This window comes from Parasteatoda tepidariorum, chromosome 8, assembly GCF_043381705.1.
Source record: "Parasteatoda tepidariorum isolate YZ-2023 chromosome 8, CAS_Ptep_4.0, whole genome shotgun sequence".
Classification (NCBI taxonomy): Eukaryota; Metazoa; Arthropoda; class Arachnida; order Araneae; family Theridiidae; genus Parasteatoda; species Parasteatoda tepidariorum.
Genome location: NC_092211.1, coordinates 30182707 through 30202557, shown reverse-complemented (window position 1 = coordinate 30202557; position 19851 = coordinate 30182707). Strand labels below are relative to the sequence as shown.

At 26.3% G+C, this 19851-nt stretch overlaps 1 protein-coding gene and 1 long non-coding RNA gene across 3 annotated transcripts in view; one reads left to right on the top strand and one right to left on the bottom strand.

The window, feature by feature from the left end:
- The window catches only part of LOC107442768 (LIM homeobox transcription factor 1-beta), a 116077-nt gene extending 103425 nt beyond the window's left edge, over window positions 1–12652 (bottom strand). For both annotated transcript variants that reach the window (XM_043039028.2, XM_043039029.2), the window contains exons 1-2: window positions 12368–12652; window positions 2902–3189 (exon numbers count right to left, since the gene is read on the bottom strand). In XM_043039028.2, the coding sequence (XP_042894962.2) occupies window positions 2902–2947 (46 nt within the window). In that variant the 5' untranslated portion in view covers window positions 2948–3189; window positions 12368–12652. The remainder of the gene's footprint in view (window positions 1–2901; window positions 3190–12367) is intronic.
- The window catches only part of LOC139426348 (uncharacterized), a 186892-nt gene that overhangs the window by 148973 nt on the left and 18068 nt on the right, over window positions 1–19851 (top strand). The gene's annotated exons all lie outside the window — the stretch shown is intronic.

Here is a 19851-nt window from a genome sequence, read left to right as displayed (position 1 = left end):
TAGTTTGTTTGTTTTTTTATCTCATCACATTATTTCCATATTTTATACACACCTGTGTAATTTTTAATAACAGGGGTGGAATTTCAAAACAGGGGTTGACGCCCTTGCAATCTTTTAATATAGAGAGAAAATAAAATCTAACAATAGAAATCAGCTTGTTATAATCTTTATTTTAGTCTTTTTTTATAATGAAATGAAAGAATGTTACATGATTGGATAATTGATTGGATCTTAAAAAATCTCTCTTTTGAAAGTTTAATTTTTTCTATTAAGTTTGAAATTTAAATGAGCAAAATAACGCTAATATTGTTCACAACAGCTGTATTAGGACAAATATTCCAAATACTTGTGAAAATTGATAAATAATTTGATTTTTAGGTAAAAACCAAGCAAAACATTTCTACTCATATTTTTGTTTCTTTATGCACTTAATTGTATGTACAAGTTGTTCTGAAATCACTGAAATTTTTTTTCTTTAATATATTTTCAAAATCTTAATTAGAAAAAAGTCCTAAGTATACAAATTTGAGAGAGTAATAATTAATATTTCAGGGAGAAAAAATTAGTAATAATATTAATAATTTGAAACAGACAGAATCCACCAAAACCTGTTTCATTAGCTAATAAAAACGAGGAAGGGAAAGGAGGTTATTAGAGACATCTTCAAGTCGAGAATCAAACTGATTTTTATGATTTCGCTCCTGCCTTCTCCAATAGTGATTTGTCGAATTTTTATAACGTTTTTGTATCCTTTCAATATGTCTATCACGTTATACTTCGATGTTTTTTTATTTATTTCAGGATGTAAAACAGTAAAAAAATTTTAATTATTAACAACGATCTAAAATGCTTTCAATAAGCACACTATTCATGCGTTACTTTTTTCATGATACTTTTCTGATGAACAGTAGCATGAACTTTATAATGTTAATTGGGGTTTTAAAGAAATTTGAAGAAAAAAAAGAACATAAAAAATGGCTGCGGTTGCTTCAAAATTTTCATATGAGAAGCATTGCTGTGAATTTTAAAATTAGAGATTTTGTGTTAGAATTAGAAGTTTTTTGTATTTTTGAAATTTTTATAACTGAAAATAATATAGCATAGTATAATTGGGTACTTTTCAATTTCGCCGACGCAAGTGGTAAAGTTGCCAAAAACTCATTGGGTGCATGTGAACTCAACTTTTTTTTGTAATTTTTTTTTATTTTTGGTAATTTCTATTGAAAAAACTTGAAAAATGAATAAAATAACCAAATTTACCTGAGTCGTTATGATGGAAAAGCAACGATAATTATTTATAAGTATGTACTAATATATATTTAATTATTTATAAGTGTGTACTTTTTAAATCTTTAAACTAAATGTTTAAAAAATTAAAAAGTTAATAATTAACATTTTTATAAGGTATAAGATTAATTTTTATTCAATAAAAAACTTGCTAATGAAGAAACCAAACTGTAACTGCAAAAAATAGTGATAGTTTAAAATTATAACCAAGTGCTCTAAATATAATGGAAGGTATTCTTACTTAATACATAATAATCTCGATATAACGAACTAAATCTGCTAGTACGACGAGTTTTCAAGTCACTCTCAAGCGCTAGTTTTAAGTATACAAAAATTGCATGTTTACATGTAGTTATAAATTATTAGTCTCTCGATATTGCAGCATTCTTTTTTATTAAAATATGTTTTTCGTAGTTTATGTAAAAAAAAAGAGCTGACTAGAGCATATTATTTAAATTCTGGTATCAATATGGAAAAGGGAAAAATGAATGCAATTTCACTAAATTTCCTACTTACAATCTTAGCCCCTAACATTTTTAAGATAAACATGCGTATGAGACCCCCGGAGTAGTTATTTTCTGTAGAAGAAAAATTATTCTGCTATTTTAACGAATCTTGCTTCACACTTCAAAATATTCTTTTGTTTACCCCACATCAATCAGTCTCCTATTTCAATCAATGTTATCGCGTTATCAAGGACTTTAAGACTCAATTTTTAAACTCCATTAATTTTTTTTATTGCAACTTGAAAAACTTTTTGCTCTCTAGCCATTTGTTTTTAGTCTTAACTATAAAACTTTTTCAAGTTCCACTATTAGTTGAAGCTTAGAAAACAGTAAACGTAAAACTTTTTTAAGTTTTTACTGTTATTTGAAGCATAGTATGTGGAAGATATTAAAGGTATTTACATTTCAACAATAAATTTGTATATTTTCTTATAACGACAAGCTTTCTATGTAGACTAATCCTTCTGCTTTTGCGAATTGTCGTTATAACAATCTTTTGATGTACAAGAAGTCATTGAAACTTGTATGTTAATTATTAAAAGTTTAAAAAAGTAGCAGCTACATTTTTATTAGATCATTGCCTCCATAGATGTATAATAATCCCAATAAATGGAGAATAAAAGCATTTACAAAGAGGGAAGGATAAACTACCAGTAAAAATTTATTTAGAATAATTGTTTACAATCTCAGTCATTTGTTATCATTTTAAGGTAAGTTATGTGCAAAATTGTGAAACTTCTGTTATAACAGCTTTTTTTTTTCTATTGTTTCTACAGTTTATAATGGTTGCTTTTCAACAGAATATAAAAACATATGATAATGCGTTTTAAAATAAGTAATGCAAAACAATTTATGTCAAACTGGGCTAAATTTGACTGGGCTAATTCAAACTGGACAAGGTCAAGGTTACAAAATGGGTAAGGTTTAGCGCATAGGGAAAAGGTGCGTCACACGTGACACTATTGTTTTGCATTCATAATGATGAGGTTTTATAAATAGATAGTAACAAAGTTTTGCTCTTAGAAAGTCTTAAAAATCGAAAAAATTATAATTTTCTCATATAAATAATGACTGGTTACATTTGATAAAAGGAATTCTAATGACTTGCCATTATTGGTGGTGAGAAAGCCGTTCAGCTTCTCGGGCGAGTCCATCCCCCGGGTGTCCTGTAGTCGCACCAGCTTGAACTGGAGAAAGGACGGCGTCCGAAACAATAATTCGTGGGTTTCCAACCCACCACCTTCTTCTGGTAGCACAGACAGTTTTTTCTGCTGATCGCGTCAGCATACGAAGCTAAAAATCACCTACCACTACCAACTGTTCTATACCTCAACAAATTCATCAATACAAAGATACGAAGTTTTATAAAAATCTGATTCACCAGCTGCAAATCAACCTGAAAAAAATAAATAAATACGTTTTAGAAAAGAAAGTGATCAAAACTTGCATAATAATCAAAGAAATGTTTTTTTTTTCATGGAGGGCACTCGGGTCTATTTCTCATTGGATTGGATCTATTTAAATGCCAGAATTACCACTCTCTTATCGTTACCCAGTGGGCACCTGTGGCTACGTCACGTTCTACGATCAAAACTTGCATAATAATCAAGGAAATGTTTTTTTTTTCAATGGAGGGCACCCGGGTCTATTTCTCATTGGATTGGGTCTATTTAAATGCCAGAATTACTACTCTCTTATCGTTACCCAGTGGGCACCTGCGACTATGCCACGTCCAACGATCAAAACTTGTATAATAATCAAAGAAATGTTTTTTTTTCAATGGAGGGCACTCGGTTCTGTTTCTCATTGGATAGGATCTATTTAAATGCCATAATTACTACTCTCTTATAGTTACCCAGTGGGCATCTGTGGCTATGCCACGTCCTAAAACCACAAACCCGTTTATAGGGCGGGTTATAGTCACACAGAAGAAAGGACATAGAACAGAGAGAGAAAGTTACATCCATGCCTATGGTGGGATTCGAGCCCACAACCACTAGCCCTGTAGTCCAGTACAGTAACCACTAGACCAGTGATAGACGAAAATTAAAGAATTAAGTTACAAAGTGAATTTGAATAAATTAGTTTTCTAGTTTATTTTTTTGGAATTGGAAACACAAATTATGACTCGCCTATATTCCAATTCTGACTAGTAAAATTTCTAAATTCTCAACATCAATTAAACCAGCTAGCGTCATTGCGTTACCACTCTTGGAGTTTTAGTTTTGGCGTAAAAGACCTGATTTTTTTTCTGGTTAATCGTTGACTGTTTATAGCCAAATGCATTTCTTGCGTCAAAATTAGTTTGGCTAAAGAAAAATGATTGAATGAATTTCTGTGACAGCAAAAAATTTAAATAAATTGGGATACGCTTCTGAATATAGCATAATGATCGTAAATAAAAAATAATTGGGCATGCAGCTGCTTCAGTGCTATCAGAAAGTTTGTTCTTTTCGTGAAAACACGAGTTCTACGACCCGGTGCTATATTCCGTCTTTATACCTTTAACGCTTTAAAAAAATCTTAGTTCATGACACTGTTTTATATTTCAACCCTTTTTTAACCATTTAAGCTAGGCACAACGTAGCCGAATCCATTTCTCTGCGCAAAACTTTGTCTCTCTTTGGAATTCTGAGTTTTGACTCTAAATGTTACGCTTGTTTATAGTATTGAAACAGCTATATGCTTTTAAATTATTTTTTTTATTCATTACTTTGAACTATGTATTGCTCCTTCCAGCATAGCGATAACACTCCCATATTTATGAGCCATATTTAATTTATATATAACTGATGTTTTTAAGTCTTATTAAGTAGTTCGTTGAGATATTACGTTAGTTAATTACTTTAGTGAATTATTTCACGTTAACACAGTTTTTAAACAGATTAGTTACGCTAATAACAAAGCATTATGTGATTTTAAATATATTTTAAAAAATCCATTGTATTTATTTATTCATGTTTTCTTGATTTCTTTCATCATTGCTTCTAAAAATTCTTTATATTATTGAATTATACTTAACACCTTATTAGTAAATTTTATTTTACAAAAATAATCAAATTTTCAAAATTCATTTCATGAAAAGTAACTTATTAATTTCAATTAAAACCTTTGTGTGAAGAAATACGAACAACTAAAAAGACTGTAAATAATATTTTTAGAATTATAATGTATGCATAGATATCTTATACTATCAATTATAAAGCTTTTCATTTTAATTTCATCAAAGGGTAAACAATAGATGCCCAAATGATAAGTGAACAAGAGAGACTTCTTTAGAAATACAATGGTGACACTATTATATATTAAGGTAAAGGATGTGCAACGTGGTTAGAGTATGACAGATTAACCAGTTCACATGAGAGAATTTAAAATGAATGAAAAACTATGCTGAGATAACTGTGTTTAGAACAGAACTATGCGCAATAGTACCAATTTTTAATGATTGAAGGTGATGGAAATGAGGACATTCCTCGTCGTTTGCTGTTTATGGCAAACACTATCTAGGACAATCAACTGGAAAAAAATGGTCAAGTTTTCGTGGAGGGCGTGTATAAAAATCGATGCTTCTAAGACTCGGTGCAAGAAATTGCTTTGATTTTCCATAAATTCACTGCTGTTGATGATGAAATTATTAAAAATAAGAGGAGAATTACAACTCGAGACATCTTTCAAGAACTTTGTCTGACACGGGTAAAAAAATAGTTGAATCACCTTATACCACTATTCATTATACTCTTTCGTATTCTATTCTGGAAGTATCCTTCTTAACTCGACTTTACATTCGCTTCAAATGCTCTCATGTAAACTGTTTTATGCGCAGTCTATGGTCGATTATTTTTGCTTTTCCTTACAGTTCGCTATTATGAAACTGCTATCGGTCGCTTCCACTTGTCCACTTTTTGTTTCGGCTACCTCTATATTAGGGGTACCGGAAAGTAATGTCGTTTCGGCGCATTTGACCTTTGTTATCAAGATTTTATTCTTTAATCAATAATGTATTCACCCTCGTTAGCAACAACCTTTCAATGCCGGGTTTTAAAAAATGAATTGTTTTTTATAACCAATGGATATTTAAAGCACCGAAACGACATTACTTTCTGGTCCCCCTAATAAAAATCACATAATTTTGGAGAATTTCTAATCATGTTACATGGAAATATCCTTAAAAGTTAAACATTTTCATAATTCTATACTAGTATAGAACACTTTTGTATGTCGTATGAAATACTTAATCATTTGGTTAAAACTATGAATACAATCGAAATATTTAAATTTCAAATAAAAAACTGATCATACTTGTTTTATTTAACATAAAAAATAATGTAATAATGCTATAAATACATGATGCTATAAATTACAAAAATAATTAATTTGAACTATGAATATATTCCAAATATTTCCAAAGTGTGTTCGAGAATTTCCCCTTATTTTCTCCCTAAAGCATTAAGAATAAATAATACAACAATGCTATAAAATGAATAACTAACTGGTTTAAACTATGGGTTGAGATTTCTAAATAACGAATTAGCCGTATTTCTTTTATAAAACATAAAAATTCATAATACTTGCTTGTGTACATAAACATAATAAAGATCATAGACATATAATGCTGTTTTTTTAGTACATTTGAATGGAAAATGGAAATATACTTCTAACAAAAGTCCGAAGTATCACATTTTTAGAATATTAGTAAAAAAAATACTCTCTAATATTTCATTCTTTGTATATGAATACTTGAATACGCCTTCTTAGAAGGAAATAATTCTATTTTCGTCCACGAAGAGTTTTCTAATATTGTTTTCTAATAAATTGAAAAATGTGTTAAAACAAATAATATTTGATGCATTCAAATCCCAATATTTATTCTAAATTTTAAGAAACATTTAAGAAAGGAAAATTACAGCTAATTTGATTAGTCTAATTTGATATGTATAATTGAATTAGTGAGCTAATTTGATATCTAGTTTGGCGCTAATATGAGAGTTTAAACGCTTACAATTCTTAAAAATAAAATTTTGACTACAATGATTAATAAGGCTATTATTGAATAATTTCTTTCAACTTGTCTTTTTACATAAATAATCCCTTATATTTTATATTGCTGCATTAATTTACATTTTATTATTTTTATGCAATATTTATGCATAATATTTATTTTTCATAGTTATATTTCATATTTATATTTCATATTTCACATTTATATTTCGCATTTATATTTCATATCGATATTTAATACTTGAATTGATTGCTTATATTTTAATATTTATATTAAATATTTATTAATTTCAATTTTTTATTAATTACAATTAAATTACATTTATAAGTTAGTTTTACTATTAAATTTTATTTGTATTGCTTATTAACTCAATATACATATTAAATTATAACAATTATAAATGTCATAATAATTATATCAAAAAATAACATTCTAGAAACACACAAAATATCTTGCATTATTAGAGTAATCAATTTCAACAGTTCAAAAATCTTCCTGAAATACTGAAATAACTCTCGGAATATTACCTAAACTACTTTTTCAATAAGTATTATACTTTATAACAGTTAAATATTTATTTAGTCATGATTTATTTGTTGGTGTTACAGTCGAAGAAACATTTGTAATTTTAAAGTTGGTAACCAGACATATTCACTTTAATTTTTAAAAAAAATTTAAATATTTCCTTATCTAACTTTTGAATAAAATTGAGTAAATTTCATAATTTAAGAGGCTGACATAAATTAAATAAATATAACTTTAATGTAACTAATGTAAGTTATAAAGTGATATGAATCAGCAATAAATAGTTATTAAAAACTATTTTTCTACTTCTTTTTAGCATAAAAAATTTAAACTAATAATTTTTGTTACTATTCTTTAATATTACAAAAACATAAGCATTATTTATCTAAACATGTGAGTTATTTATTGCCCCAGTTGAAAGAATTTAAAAAAAAAAGGTTTTGAATTAACAACCTACTATTACCATATATTTATATATATTCCCTTTTCAAAATATATTTATAGTTGATTTTCTTTCTTATAATTTTCTGATATCACTTTGAAACTTTTTCTTTCTCAATATTTTTTCACTTTTTATCACTATTAATATATTTTAGTGATTTATATTTTAGTATATTTCAGCTTTTTATCACTATTATTAAAAAGCTGACGCTTAGCATAAATGTACAAAGCACAAAAATTAAATTTGCTGAAAATTCCAATTTTTTTTTAATGTTAAGTTAGAAAGCACGTTTTATCATATTTTAATTCAAATTACATTTAATTTTTTTATAACCGTTGATATCATGTTTTATTAACTTTAAAACACACATTTTTCAAAAAGTTATTAATCCTGAAAATATGTTCTGTAAGACAAAATTTTATATTTAAAATAAATAATCGAAGAATCTTCTTCAAGTTTATATTTTCCTCTTTCATAGGCACAAAAAAAATTAGTTTTCTTATAACAATTCGAAACTAGGGAAATAGTGGTTTTATTCTGAAAAATCTTTAAGAAAAATTTTATATTTTACAATTATTTTGTAAATTTCTCATAAATAATAGGAATATATTCCTTAAATATATACGTATACAGGATTTACGATATTAATCTGCATTCCCAAAAATGTTAATGAAATACTTTCCATTTTTTTCACTGAAAAAATAAATTATTATATTATTTTAAAATATGATAGTTAAAAATAACCTTATATGTTTATTAGATTATAAGAATTTAATTTTAAACTAGCTGCGTGCAAAAGTTTGCATCATTTTGATTAGATATGCGCATAAGTTTACATCTTTTTGATTAGATACGTGCATACGCTTATGTCAATATGATGGGATCTTCTGTAAAAACAAATTATCTAACTTTCTTTTAAAAAACACTCGTAATTAAAAGATCTGTAATAAAGTTATTTCCGCAACAATAAACATTAATTGATGAAAAATTTAATAATTTTATTAGTTTTGAATTGCGTCGCAAAAACATGTCTTATCGAATATTCAATAAATACAATATTTTGGTGTTTATGATATAAACTATTATTCATTTATTGATTTTATAAATTTTTAGTCATTTATTGTTTTTATAAATTATTAGTCATTTATTGTTCATGTTTTCCTGATGAATTAATCCAAGTTACGTTAGCTTAATGTTTATTATGTTCAACATATACAAGTAAAATAACTATACATATATAAGTCATCAGCAAATTTAATTGCAATTTAATAAAAATATTAATTATTTTTTATTAAATATAAGTTGCTGAAAATATATTATTATATTATTTAAAATGAAATTTCAATTAAAAAATGCGAAATATATTAAAACTAAGAGTAAATCTTTTTTTTTTTAAATTTGTATAATTTTTTAAATGATGGCTATGACTGGAATAAGTTTTCTTAATTCCATAGTTTATATATTACACATATAAATTTCATGTAACTTATAAATAAAAACTAATAAATAAATTTTGATGCTCTTTTTATTATGATTTTAGTACATTATAATTAAAAATAATTTTAATAAATAAAGAAAAATTGCATAAAAGTGTGCTTTATAATTTATCCATTAAAAATGAATAAAAAATGTATTCTTTTCATGTGAAACTAAAACGAAGTTTTATTATCTCAGTATCCAAATTAATCTAATACTTTCCTAACCTAATTTTAATATAAATAATATTTTTCTGTGCTAGCAATTGACAATCATTTTTACAATTATTTATCCTCAAACATAACAAATTTCAATTATATAAAATTTTACTTTGTATTTTCAATAATAGTTGTACAATAGTTAAGAAAAGAATATTATAAATTAAGTTGAAAATTTGAGTTTAAAAATTTTACCTAGTTTCTGCTTTTAACGTTGTATGCATTGTATTTTAACACAGATTTCAAAAGGTTAAAATAGCTATTTTCCTACATGTATATCAGAGCACATTTATCTTTTTTTTGTTTTGTTTTTTTGTTTTCTTAAAACTTACAAAAACTAGTTATTTAATTGCAATCTCTGACAATGGAATGTTTTTCGATAGAAGGGATATTTATAGAACATTATAGATTTTTAACAATCTGAAAATGATAAACAAATAGTTATCAAAATTCAATTTATTGTGATTAAAAATGGATTAAAAATTCTAATTGCTAAACCGATTTTTACAAAAGTTAATTTAAAATATTTTTTTAAAAATATGATTTTAATTGCATTTTTACAAAAAAAAATAAATACTTCTAAAATAAGTTATTGCTCATATTGAATCCAATCACTTTCATATTAGCTTTTGTTAAGTGATTCCGAAAAAATTATCCGCTAACATTATAACATATTAAAATTGATGCTACTATTTTTCGCTTAATAAAAATCAATTAAATTATATTTTATTAAAATAAAATTTAGAAATGATATTTTTATCAATTATTAATTTATATAATATTTTTAAATATAAACTTTATATCCTTTCAATTTTTGTATACCATAATTTAAGTTGTATTATTCCCTGTAATAATATATTACTCTTGTCATAATACTTCAGATTTTTTTTTCAAAATAAAAATAATTGTATGTAGAATTAGATTTCTATATTACAATATTATATTTATTATCTACTCTTATATACTATTATATAATATAATTATTTTATAACCTTAACTTTATTTTGACTTGCATTTATATTTTTTGATAATAATCCCTTTCATTGCGTATAGAAACATGAAATAATTACATATTTAGCACATAAAATGCTCTCAAAATGTATTGGTAGTTTATGTTAACTTAAAAATTTAACAGCTAAATTCTATTATATAAATTTTTAAGACCTATTATTCATTAATATATTTTAACTATAAACTCCCTTTTTTTCATTACATATTTTCTTAAATCATTGATTCAATAAATCAATTTTACAATCCATTTGTGTCCTTATTATTGTTTAGATAATCTTAAAAATCGTGTCCTTAAGTGTGATTATACTGAAAATTTGAATTTTTGTTCCTTAATATATTCCAAAACAGTATATCACCTTTCTTTCAACATCATTTTACTTTTAAAAACTTTCAAATATGTTAGTTCCTTTATAAATAAAATTAAAAATGAAGAACAATTAAGATTAAAAGTGTACTTACAGAGAATTTCCAAGATAGAAAACTTTTATTTGTAAACATTTTTATCAAGACTGAACTCCAATATTTTTCACTCAATTTTGACAAAATTCTATGATTGTTAGCGTGTCACCAAAAAAAAAACATTTACATTTTTTTTCCTCCAAATTTCAATAATAATTTTATACAAAAACTAAAACTATACATAATTAGGAATACACGATGAAAAACATTTTTGGCAATGTGTTCCAGAAAGGTAATAAGTATGTTTAGAAAAGCACATGCTTCTCAACAAAACCTGTTTGAAAAATATGTTATACTATTTGTTACAAAACTTTTAGTGTGTTATAAACATCTCTTTACTTCAATAAATATTGCAAAAATAGCCATTATACTCTTCTTATAAAAATGATGAAATTCAGCAAATTCATATTTTTTATTAAGTTGTTTAAAAATATTCGATTAACATTTTGTCTCCAAACATTATTACACCTAATTAATTAAAATATTAACTATTTAAAAAAATTAAGTAATTCATCAAATTAAAAGTTTAATTAAATTTATGTTTAAATGTTTCCTTAAATACAGAGCTTATTGCTAAAGAATAAAAAATTACAAGAACATATAGAGAAATTTAATTTTAAATATTTAAAAGAACGTCTTTAAAGACCCTTTTTGTTTCGTTTTATTAATGTTGTTAAACTTAATTCTGATATTAATTTTAAGAATTTTTTGCTATTTATTGCTCAAAGTGGTCACTTTCCAAGCAAAACCCAAATTCCCTTCAATTTCCAGAATAAAATTCGTGATTTGTGCTATTTTAAATAGAGTAAGAAATTTTAAAAATTACATTTTGAAAACAACTAGCATAAAAAATGTACAATAAATGCAAATTATTTTTTAGAAGTTAAATTTTCAACTTAAATTTTGTTTAACATTCCATTCTTAAAAGTTTCATGATAATAAAAGGATAATAAAATTTTCTATTTTTTTAAACAAAGTAAAGAAATAAAATTTTTATCTTTTTTAAGGAATTCATTATCAATTTCACTTCAAGTTAAAATAATATTGATTCATAAAAAGATTAAGTACTTTAATAATATTATTTAAATTTAAGAAAAAATACTTAGAAGTAGAAATAACACTGACGGTAGAAAAAAAATAATAGTACTACTGATAAAGGTGATAGAAAATAATGGTAAATCGAATAATAGTGTCTTGTAAAAGTTTTTAGAATATGTGACTTGATTTTCCCAGTTTCTTGAGGAAATGACCACCCTTTATTTTACTCAAAAATAAATCTTAAAAAACAAACACAATTTTTGATACTTTTTTTAAATGTTTAAAGTTTTAGAAACAAAAACCATATCATTATTGAGATTTTATAAAACTGCTTTAAATAAATACTAAAATAAAATTAACGTATTTATTAATGGCATAAAAAGCATCAATTTCAGAAATACTGTACCTCAAAACACGCAGAATTCTCCAAAATCCGTAACCATTATCATCATTTAAACAACAATTCTTATTTCAATCTCAATTATTCAATCGTAATCAAACACAAATAGAGCATTCCTTAGGCGTCAAATTAAAATACCATAGATCGTTTTTTTTCTCACTTAGTAATAAAAATAATAATAATATGGCACTTGTTCTATTAGCAGTAAGTGAAAAAGAAGATTAGATGGGGGAGAACTATGGGAAATCGTGGACGTCAGGTTCCAGTTCCTGCATTGATAAGCTAGTCTCCACCTTACGGATAACGGTATCCACCCCCAATGCGATTGGGGAGCGATTGCAGCGGCCCCAACGGCGAACCCCTGATATTTTCCCGATACGATTTTTATGCACACAATAATAATCACACTTTTTCCTATCTTTTTAATCATGCAAAATATATTTTTACGATGCATTATTTTTTTCTAATGAATTTTGATTTCACACCTATATTGACATTATACTTTTGGTAAATATAATGAGAAATACATTTTTATGCTGCACGGGCTTTCAATTTAATTTAAAATCGTTTTTAATGCTTAAAGTATAATTTACGGTTAAAGTTTACGCATCTACTTCTTTACAAAAAAAAAGTTTAAAATAAATTATAATCAATACAAATTCAAGTAGTTATTTTTTTATTTTTTTATAATGCAAAAATAAGCTTAAAACGCTATAAAGGAATTTTAAATATCTATTAAAGAGTAATTTAGAAATAAAAATTGCCGTAGCGTTTGTAGTTTTTTCTTTATAAATGTTTTAATTCTTTCCCAATACGTTTAATTGTCTTCGATAAAAGCAAACTTAAAAACAATACATTTTCTTAATTTATAGCATTAAAATTATTTAAGAATTGGTTTCATACACCTTTTCCTAAGTTTTGCTGCTTAACATTGTTTTTAATTTTGCTTTATTTTGACAGCCGCAAAAGTGCTTTCCTTTATATTTCAGAAATTGACATTTTAAATGCAGTGACCACTTTTTAGCTGTTTTTATCTACACTTAACAATCTCATTAAAAAAATTCCAAATTGCGTATAAATTCTTTTTCATTTTTTTTCTTCATTAATATATCTTTCAAGCTGTTAACAATTATATGCAATCACCATCATGTTAGTTTTAAGAAAGGATAGCATAAATAATTGACTTAAATTCGATTAAAACTCATAACATAAATATGTACTTTAATTAAAAAAATGATCTAAATAAAAAGTTCGAAAAGAGTTTGTTGACCAGTTTATACCATATCTACCATAATAACTCATTAAGCTAGTTAAGTGCATTTTCTTAAAAGTGTAATTGCGTCACATATAATAGTTTAGAAGGAACGGAAACAAATAAAAATTTTCTCTTTTATTACCAAAAGATATGGGGCAGAGAAATTGTTGTTCATAGATAAAAGGTGATAATTATGATTGCATTCAGTTACTTTTTAATTTTTTTTTTAAATTTGTAACAATTCCAAAAAAAAAAATTCACGAAAGATCATAATTCTGACTACTAGAATGATATTTTTTCGGTTTTACACATAATTAAAATCATGAACGATGCATAAAATATAAAGAAATGATTTAAAAGAAGGTTAAAAACAAATTTGAATTATTTTCCTTAAAAAAAATTAAAAAATAAAAAAAAAAGATTAATAAAAAAATATTTTGCAGTTTTTTCAGCTCTCGAAATGGGGCAACCGAAATAAAGGAACTTAAAAGTTTTTAAGAATTTCTTCATTCTCTTTGAAATCGAGTGTGAATTTCCTATATGACATAATGGTATTTAAAGAAATTTCAAAAATAAAACACATTAAAAAAATTTTATATCATATTTTTCCGAAAATTACCTCTAGTTTTCCTTCTTTTTTTTCATAAAACTAAAGTTTTCACAATAAAATAAGATGTCTATCAATAGAAATGAAAAATAAATTAAAACCCCAAAAAAATATTGTTCACCTTTATTAAACTTAACTCCCCAAAATAACTACGTTGATTTGTCTGTACAACATGTTTTATAAATGAACTACATTAGTAAATAAAGAAATATTTAAATCCTATGAAAAAAAGTGGTTGATCTTCCTTTCAATTTTACAAGGTACAATTTTACAAAACACTTAAGTTTTATACACCGTTAGATAGCTATCCGACCAATTTTTTAATTTTATTTAAGGAATATCCTGTAACTTACACTAGGTATGTTACCTATTATAGCACTGAGCTCTCATTATGTAGAACCAGAGCTCTGTCCCCTGTGACGGCTCAATCTATTTGTGTCTGACGTCCCTTTATTGAGACGGCTTCTTTTCCAAAAAAGAATACCACAGATGTTTTATTATTAGTATTCATTTTGCAAAAACAAGGTAGTTCTATCTATCACAATGTATCAATGATATGAATATTTATATTAAAATCGAAAGACAAAGCATAGTGTTTTTCTAAAATCTGAAGTGGTAAATAACCGAACGAAACATCAACTTAGTATGAACAAATATAAACTACCACTTTTTTCTATTAGTACTTTTCATATCTTGAACACTCTTTGGATGAGGCATGGCATTTGAACCAGGATAAAAGCTTATCCAGATTCAAATCGGTGGGTACTAGTTTATCTGAAAAACAAAGATAGCTGTTGTGCATTACTGACGGCATGTCCGAAATTATGCCATTGGTCTCGAAATTGTGGCTTTAACCTCCTTGACCCCCTTGCCCAACAATTGGCAGTTGCAAGAGTTCTTTACTATATGTTAACAATTAAAATAATTACTTTTTACGTTTTATATTTCAGATCATACGTCTTAAAACACAGAACGTTGATGTGTTGATATAAGGTCATTGGTCCACTGTTTATTACCTTTTTATATTATAAATAATTCTACTTTGATAAAATAAAAATGTTACAAATTTCCCAGCTTTATCAAATACTCATAACTTCTAACTCTAAAAAATTATAAATTTAAAAGCAATATCTTATTTTTAAAATATTTTCATTTCTTTCGTAATTTTTATATTTTCCATTACAATTTTTATATTGTATAATGTCCTTGACATTTACACAAATTTCTTCGAATTCCCTAGTTACAAACATTATAAAAAAAAAATTCAGAAATTTATTCCTCTTTTTTGACAAAAGGGATTTTCATTTATTCATCTCGAGTTCTCCCTTCTAAAATAGAAATTGTGAGAGGATTTCAAGAGAACCTTCTTCTTAAGAGACATCCACCAATAAGATAGCTGCAAATAGTCACGTGGAAGAGAAGGCGTTTCTTATAAGATATGATTTGAAGTGCACTTTTGAAAAATGATTTCAGAATTTATTTCATACAATACCATAGGTTTTGTAGGTTTGCTTTATCAAAAATCATAGGAGATGATTTGTAAAAAAATATTATTACATTCTTAGAGTAAAAGATAAGTATTTCAGTGTACTATTTGAGTTAAATGGATCGGTTTCTTAACTCTGAATATAAAATAATATAAAACGTCTTTGTCTTTATTTAAAATGTGTCATTAATGATTTTTCTTCCTTTAATAATAAGGGATAAGGCTATCTGAAAATATTTAAGAAACAACAACTAATTATGAAACGCATTTTTGCAAAAAATATTTTTTTTAAGAAATGTCTCTATTAATGTTTTTCATTTTTTCAACATTTTATAATAGTATTTTGACCCAATAAAATATTTCGAGTAAATTAGAAGTTAATCAAAATTTGAGATTTAAATTGACTTACAACTTTTAAATTTTAAAAAATATCTTTGAAGATTATGCATAGTTTTTTAAGGATTAAGGACACTTAAGAACTTAAAAGAAATCACTAAACTATTTCGTTTAATTATCTGTATTTTTCTTTGAATTATTCTTTAAATAAGTTTTTGAGTTATTTCTTAAATTATTCTGTACAATTTTTAATAAGCACTTTTTGCGCATTGTACAGTGAAAAATCGTATTTTAAAAATCAATTTCTCCGGAACTACTCGACCGACTTTGCTCAGATTCTGTATTTTGCCATGTAAAGTCACATACTTTAAAATTATGCAAAAAATTGCATACCTTACATTTCAAATTTTTTAGACAATTATGAAATAAAATAATAAAAATTAATAATATTTACTAACAGCTGTTTTTTGCAGAGAGTTATGCTTGCAAAAACAAATTTTATCATTGTGTGCAAAATTTTTGTTTAAAATATTCTCAAGATCACTAAAGCGAAAAAACACAACAAAAATAAAATTAACATTAAGGGGTACAAACTTTGGACAGCTCTCCTGACCAAACTATTGAGACCATATTTCCCTGATTGTGGCGAACCCTATATTTCGGGGATTGAAAATCCGAACCCGTAAAAAAAAGATAAATTCATTCAGAGAAAGTACGTTTTTGTGTCTGATTTTGTAACTTAAAATATCGTCTGCACTAATTAATAAGCATATTTGAAATTATCTCCTAGAACCATTAAGATTGAATCCTAGAATGCGAAAATCCGATCCTTAGATCAAAAGTTATTCAGAGTGATCCGGTTATCTACTTATTTACTTTTTGTGCACTATGCAACGAAAACTACGTTACTAATTCATGCTGTAACATTTACGAATGAATTGTCTGAAAGTTTAAGGAATTATCTTGCCGGCGAATTTGCCCACGGTTTTTAAAAAATACAGCTTAAATTTCACGAAGGCTTAAATTTATATTTCTAAAGAAATTATAGTTTCCACAAACAAAAACTTTTTTTAACATAATTTAAGAACAAGCTCAGTCATGCTAAATTTGCAGTGTACAAAGCGTAAATGCATAATATTAAATAACATAATTAGTTATAAATCCACTCTGTAATTATATGAAACAAAATTCTATTTTTAGTATAACTGCATATCCAAGTGTCATGCATTTACACTAAGTATTTGTAGTATACCAAGTGTAAATGCATAATATTAAATAATATGACTAATTATAAATCCACCACCTAATTATATCAAACGAAATAATTATATTTTTAGTGCAAATGCGTATCCAAGCGTTATGCATTACCTCTTGGTATACCAAGTGTAAATGAATAGTATTAAACAGCATAGATAGTTATGAATATACCACGTAGTTATATCAAACTAAGCTATTCTACTTTTAGTATAAATATATAGCCAAGTATAAATATATAGCCAATAAATGTATACCCAAGTGCATTTACACTAGATATTTACAGTATACCAAGTGTAAATGCATAATATTAAATAACATAACTAGTTATAAATCCACCGCATAGTTATATCAAACAAAACTATTCCATTTTCAGTGTAAATACATATCCAAGCGTTATGCATTTACACTATTTGTAGTATACCAAGTGTAAATACATAATATTAAATAACATAACTATTTATAAATCCTCTACGTAATTATATCAAACGAAATTATTTTATTTTTAGTACCTTCCTTTGAAAAAAAATGAATTATTTAACGATAACGGGGGGTGTACGATTCTCAACCGTTTTAAAACATTGGAATGAACTCCAGAGATGAACCTCATGGCATTGTGTCAGCACGCGTCACAATCCCCTCATCTACCTATTCATCTACCACTCATCTACCAATCATGAGCGATTTAATCAGGTGATTGAATCGTCGATTCAAATAAACTGTTCATTCGGAATGATTAGATAGGTTTTTCCTCCTGATTCTCACCTACTTCGAGCAGAAGGATGCGGAAGCGGAAGAATTATCAATCGAACATTTTTTTTTCTATCAATGAGATCGAATACACTTTTTTTCGAAAGAATGTTGTGGGAGAGAATATACCACAATACCTCACACCCTGTGCTTCGAGTTACGGAATAATGAAATTGAGGAGGAATCGATGCTTAATACAAAATAAAATTGATGAAATGGAAGTTTTAATGCTACCAATTTAAGAATAGGCCATACGTGTATGCCAATATCAGCAATTTGGAAAAATCGTTCTGTTTCATGTCACTCTGAAGATCGTTGAACTAAATACGTAGTATACTGATACATATTATACTAATACGTATAAGTACGCATACATAAGGCACTTATTAAATACGCTTATAATTAGGCCCTTTTTAAAAACTGATTTTAACACTTTTTAAAAATCTGTTAATGACGCAAATATTATCAAATTTCAGGAGAAATGAAATAAAACAAGTAATATTAAAAAAAATTAGAGAAAACTCAATCGTGAACTTCATAAGTTTCAAGCATAGTTACTTTTAAGCATGAAAAAAGTAAGTTTAGTATCTTTAACTTAGTTTAGATTAATAAAAAGGAAATAATAAAAGGATTTAATCAAATAATTATAAAAGATTAGTCACAATTCTATATGAGTCAGTTCATAGTTCTTATAATTTGTTACCCTAAAATGACATCTATATTCATCGTCTGTTCGTATTTTCCTCCGAGTAATATGAAATATCGTAAATTAAAATAATAATTTATCTGTTACTGAAACTGTTATTTATTAATATAGTATAGTAATTAACTATTCGTTATGTGCTCTGACCAAATGCAATTAGTTGTAATTTTGAGAAAATCAAACAATCAAGTCAATTAATATTTAGCATAATTATTTTCAAGCATGAAAAAAGTAAGTTTAGTACCTTAAATTTAGTTGTTGTTGTTGTTGGCCATTAAGGAAAGGGGTGCGATTGTTCGTGTTTTCCAGTGGTGCCATCTATGGCCAGGAATTCTACTTCTGCCACACAAATACATCACATCCGTTTATAGGGTGGACCCATTCATACGTCCATTCATTCATTCAAATATCGCAATTTTGACCTGAACCAGAGAACGATGAATCTCCAATCCAACACCCCCAGAGGCACCATTTGTTATGGAAACATGGAGGACTTTGTGACTCGACAGATTTAACGAACATCAGTCACCATTTACTACACGGGGAGTCTTCGGCCGGTTGAATTCGAACTTCCTTTCTCAAGAACATGAGTCTAACACTCCGCCAACCAGGCTATCTCGGCCGTTAAGCTTAGTTAACCCTTTAATGGGCCATTTATTTCTAGTGAGGTTATATTTTGAGGTAATATTTTTTGAATTCAGATGAAAAAATTTATTTAGATCAGTTATTAAAATTAATTTGAATTTTAACATTTTTGTGGCAAGTACGTTTACTACAAACCTATAGGTGTTACAAAAAAGTAAGAAACTTAATGACTTCATTTTTTTTTCACTTATAAAATAAATTTTATTAATACTCCAAACTGAAAAAGGAATTAAATATTATAACTTGTTTGAAATTCCCAAAAAAACTGACATATTGTAACCAATTTTATTCAATATTACTTCCTCAGAACTGAAGTTAATAACAAATGGCATACCAAAGTTATAGTGGCTCTAAATATAATTACCACGGCCAGGGATGTTTCCCCGATTGTCGTCAATAGCCCATTGTGCAGTGGTTTTGCGACATAAATAAAGTTTTAATGCTTGTGTTAATG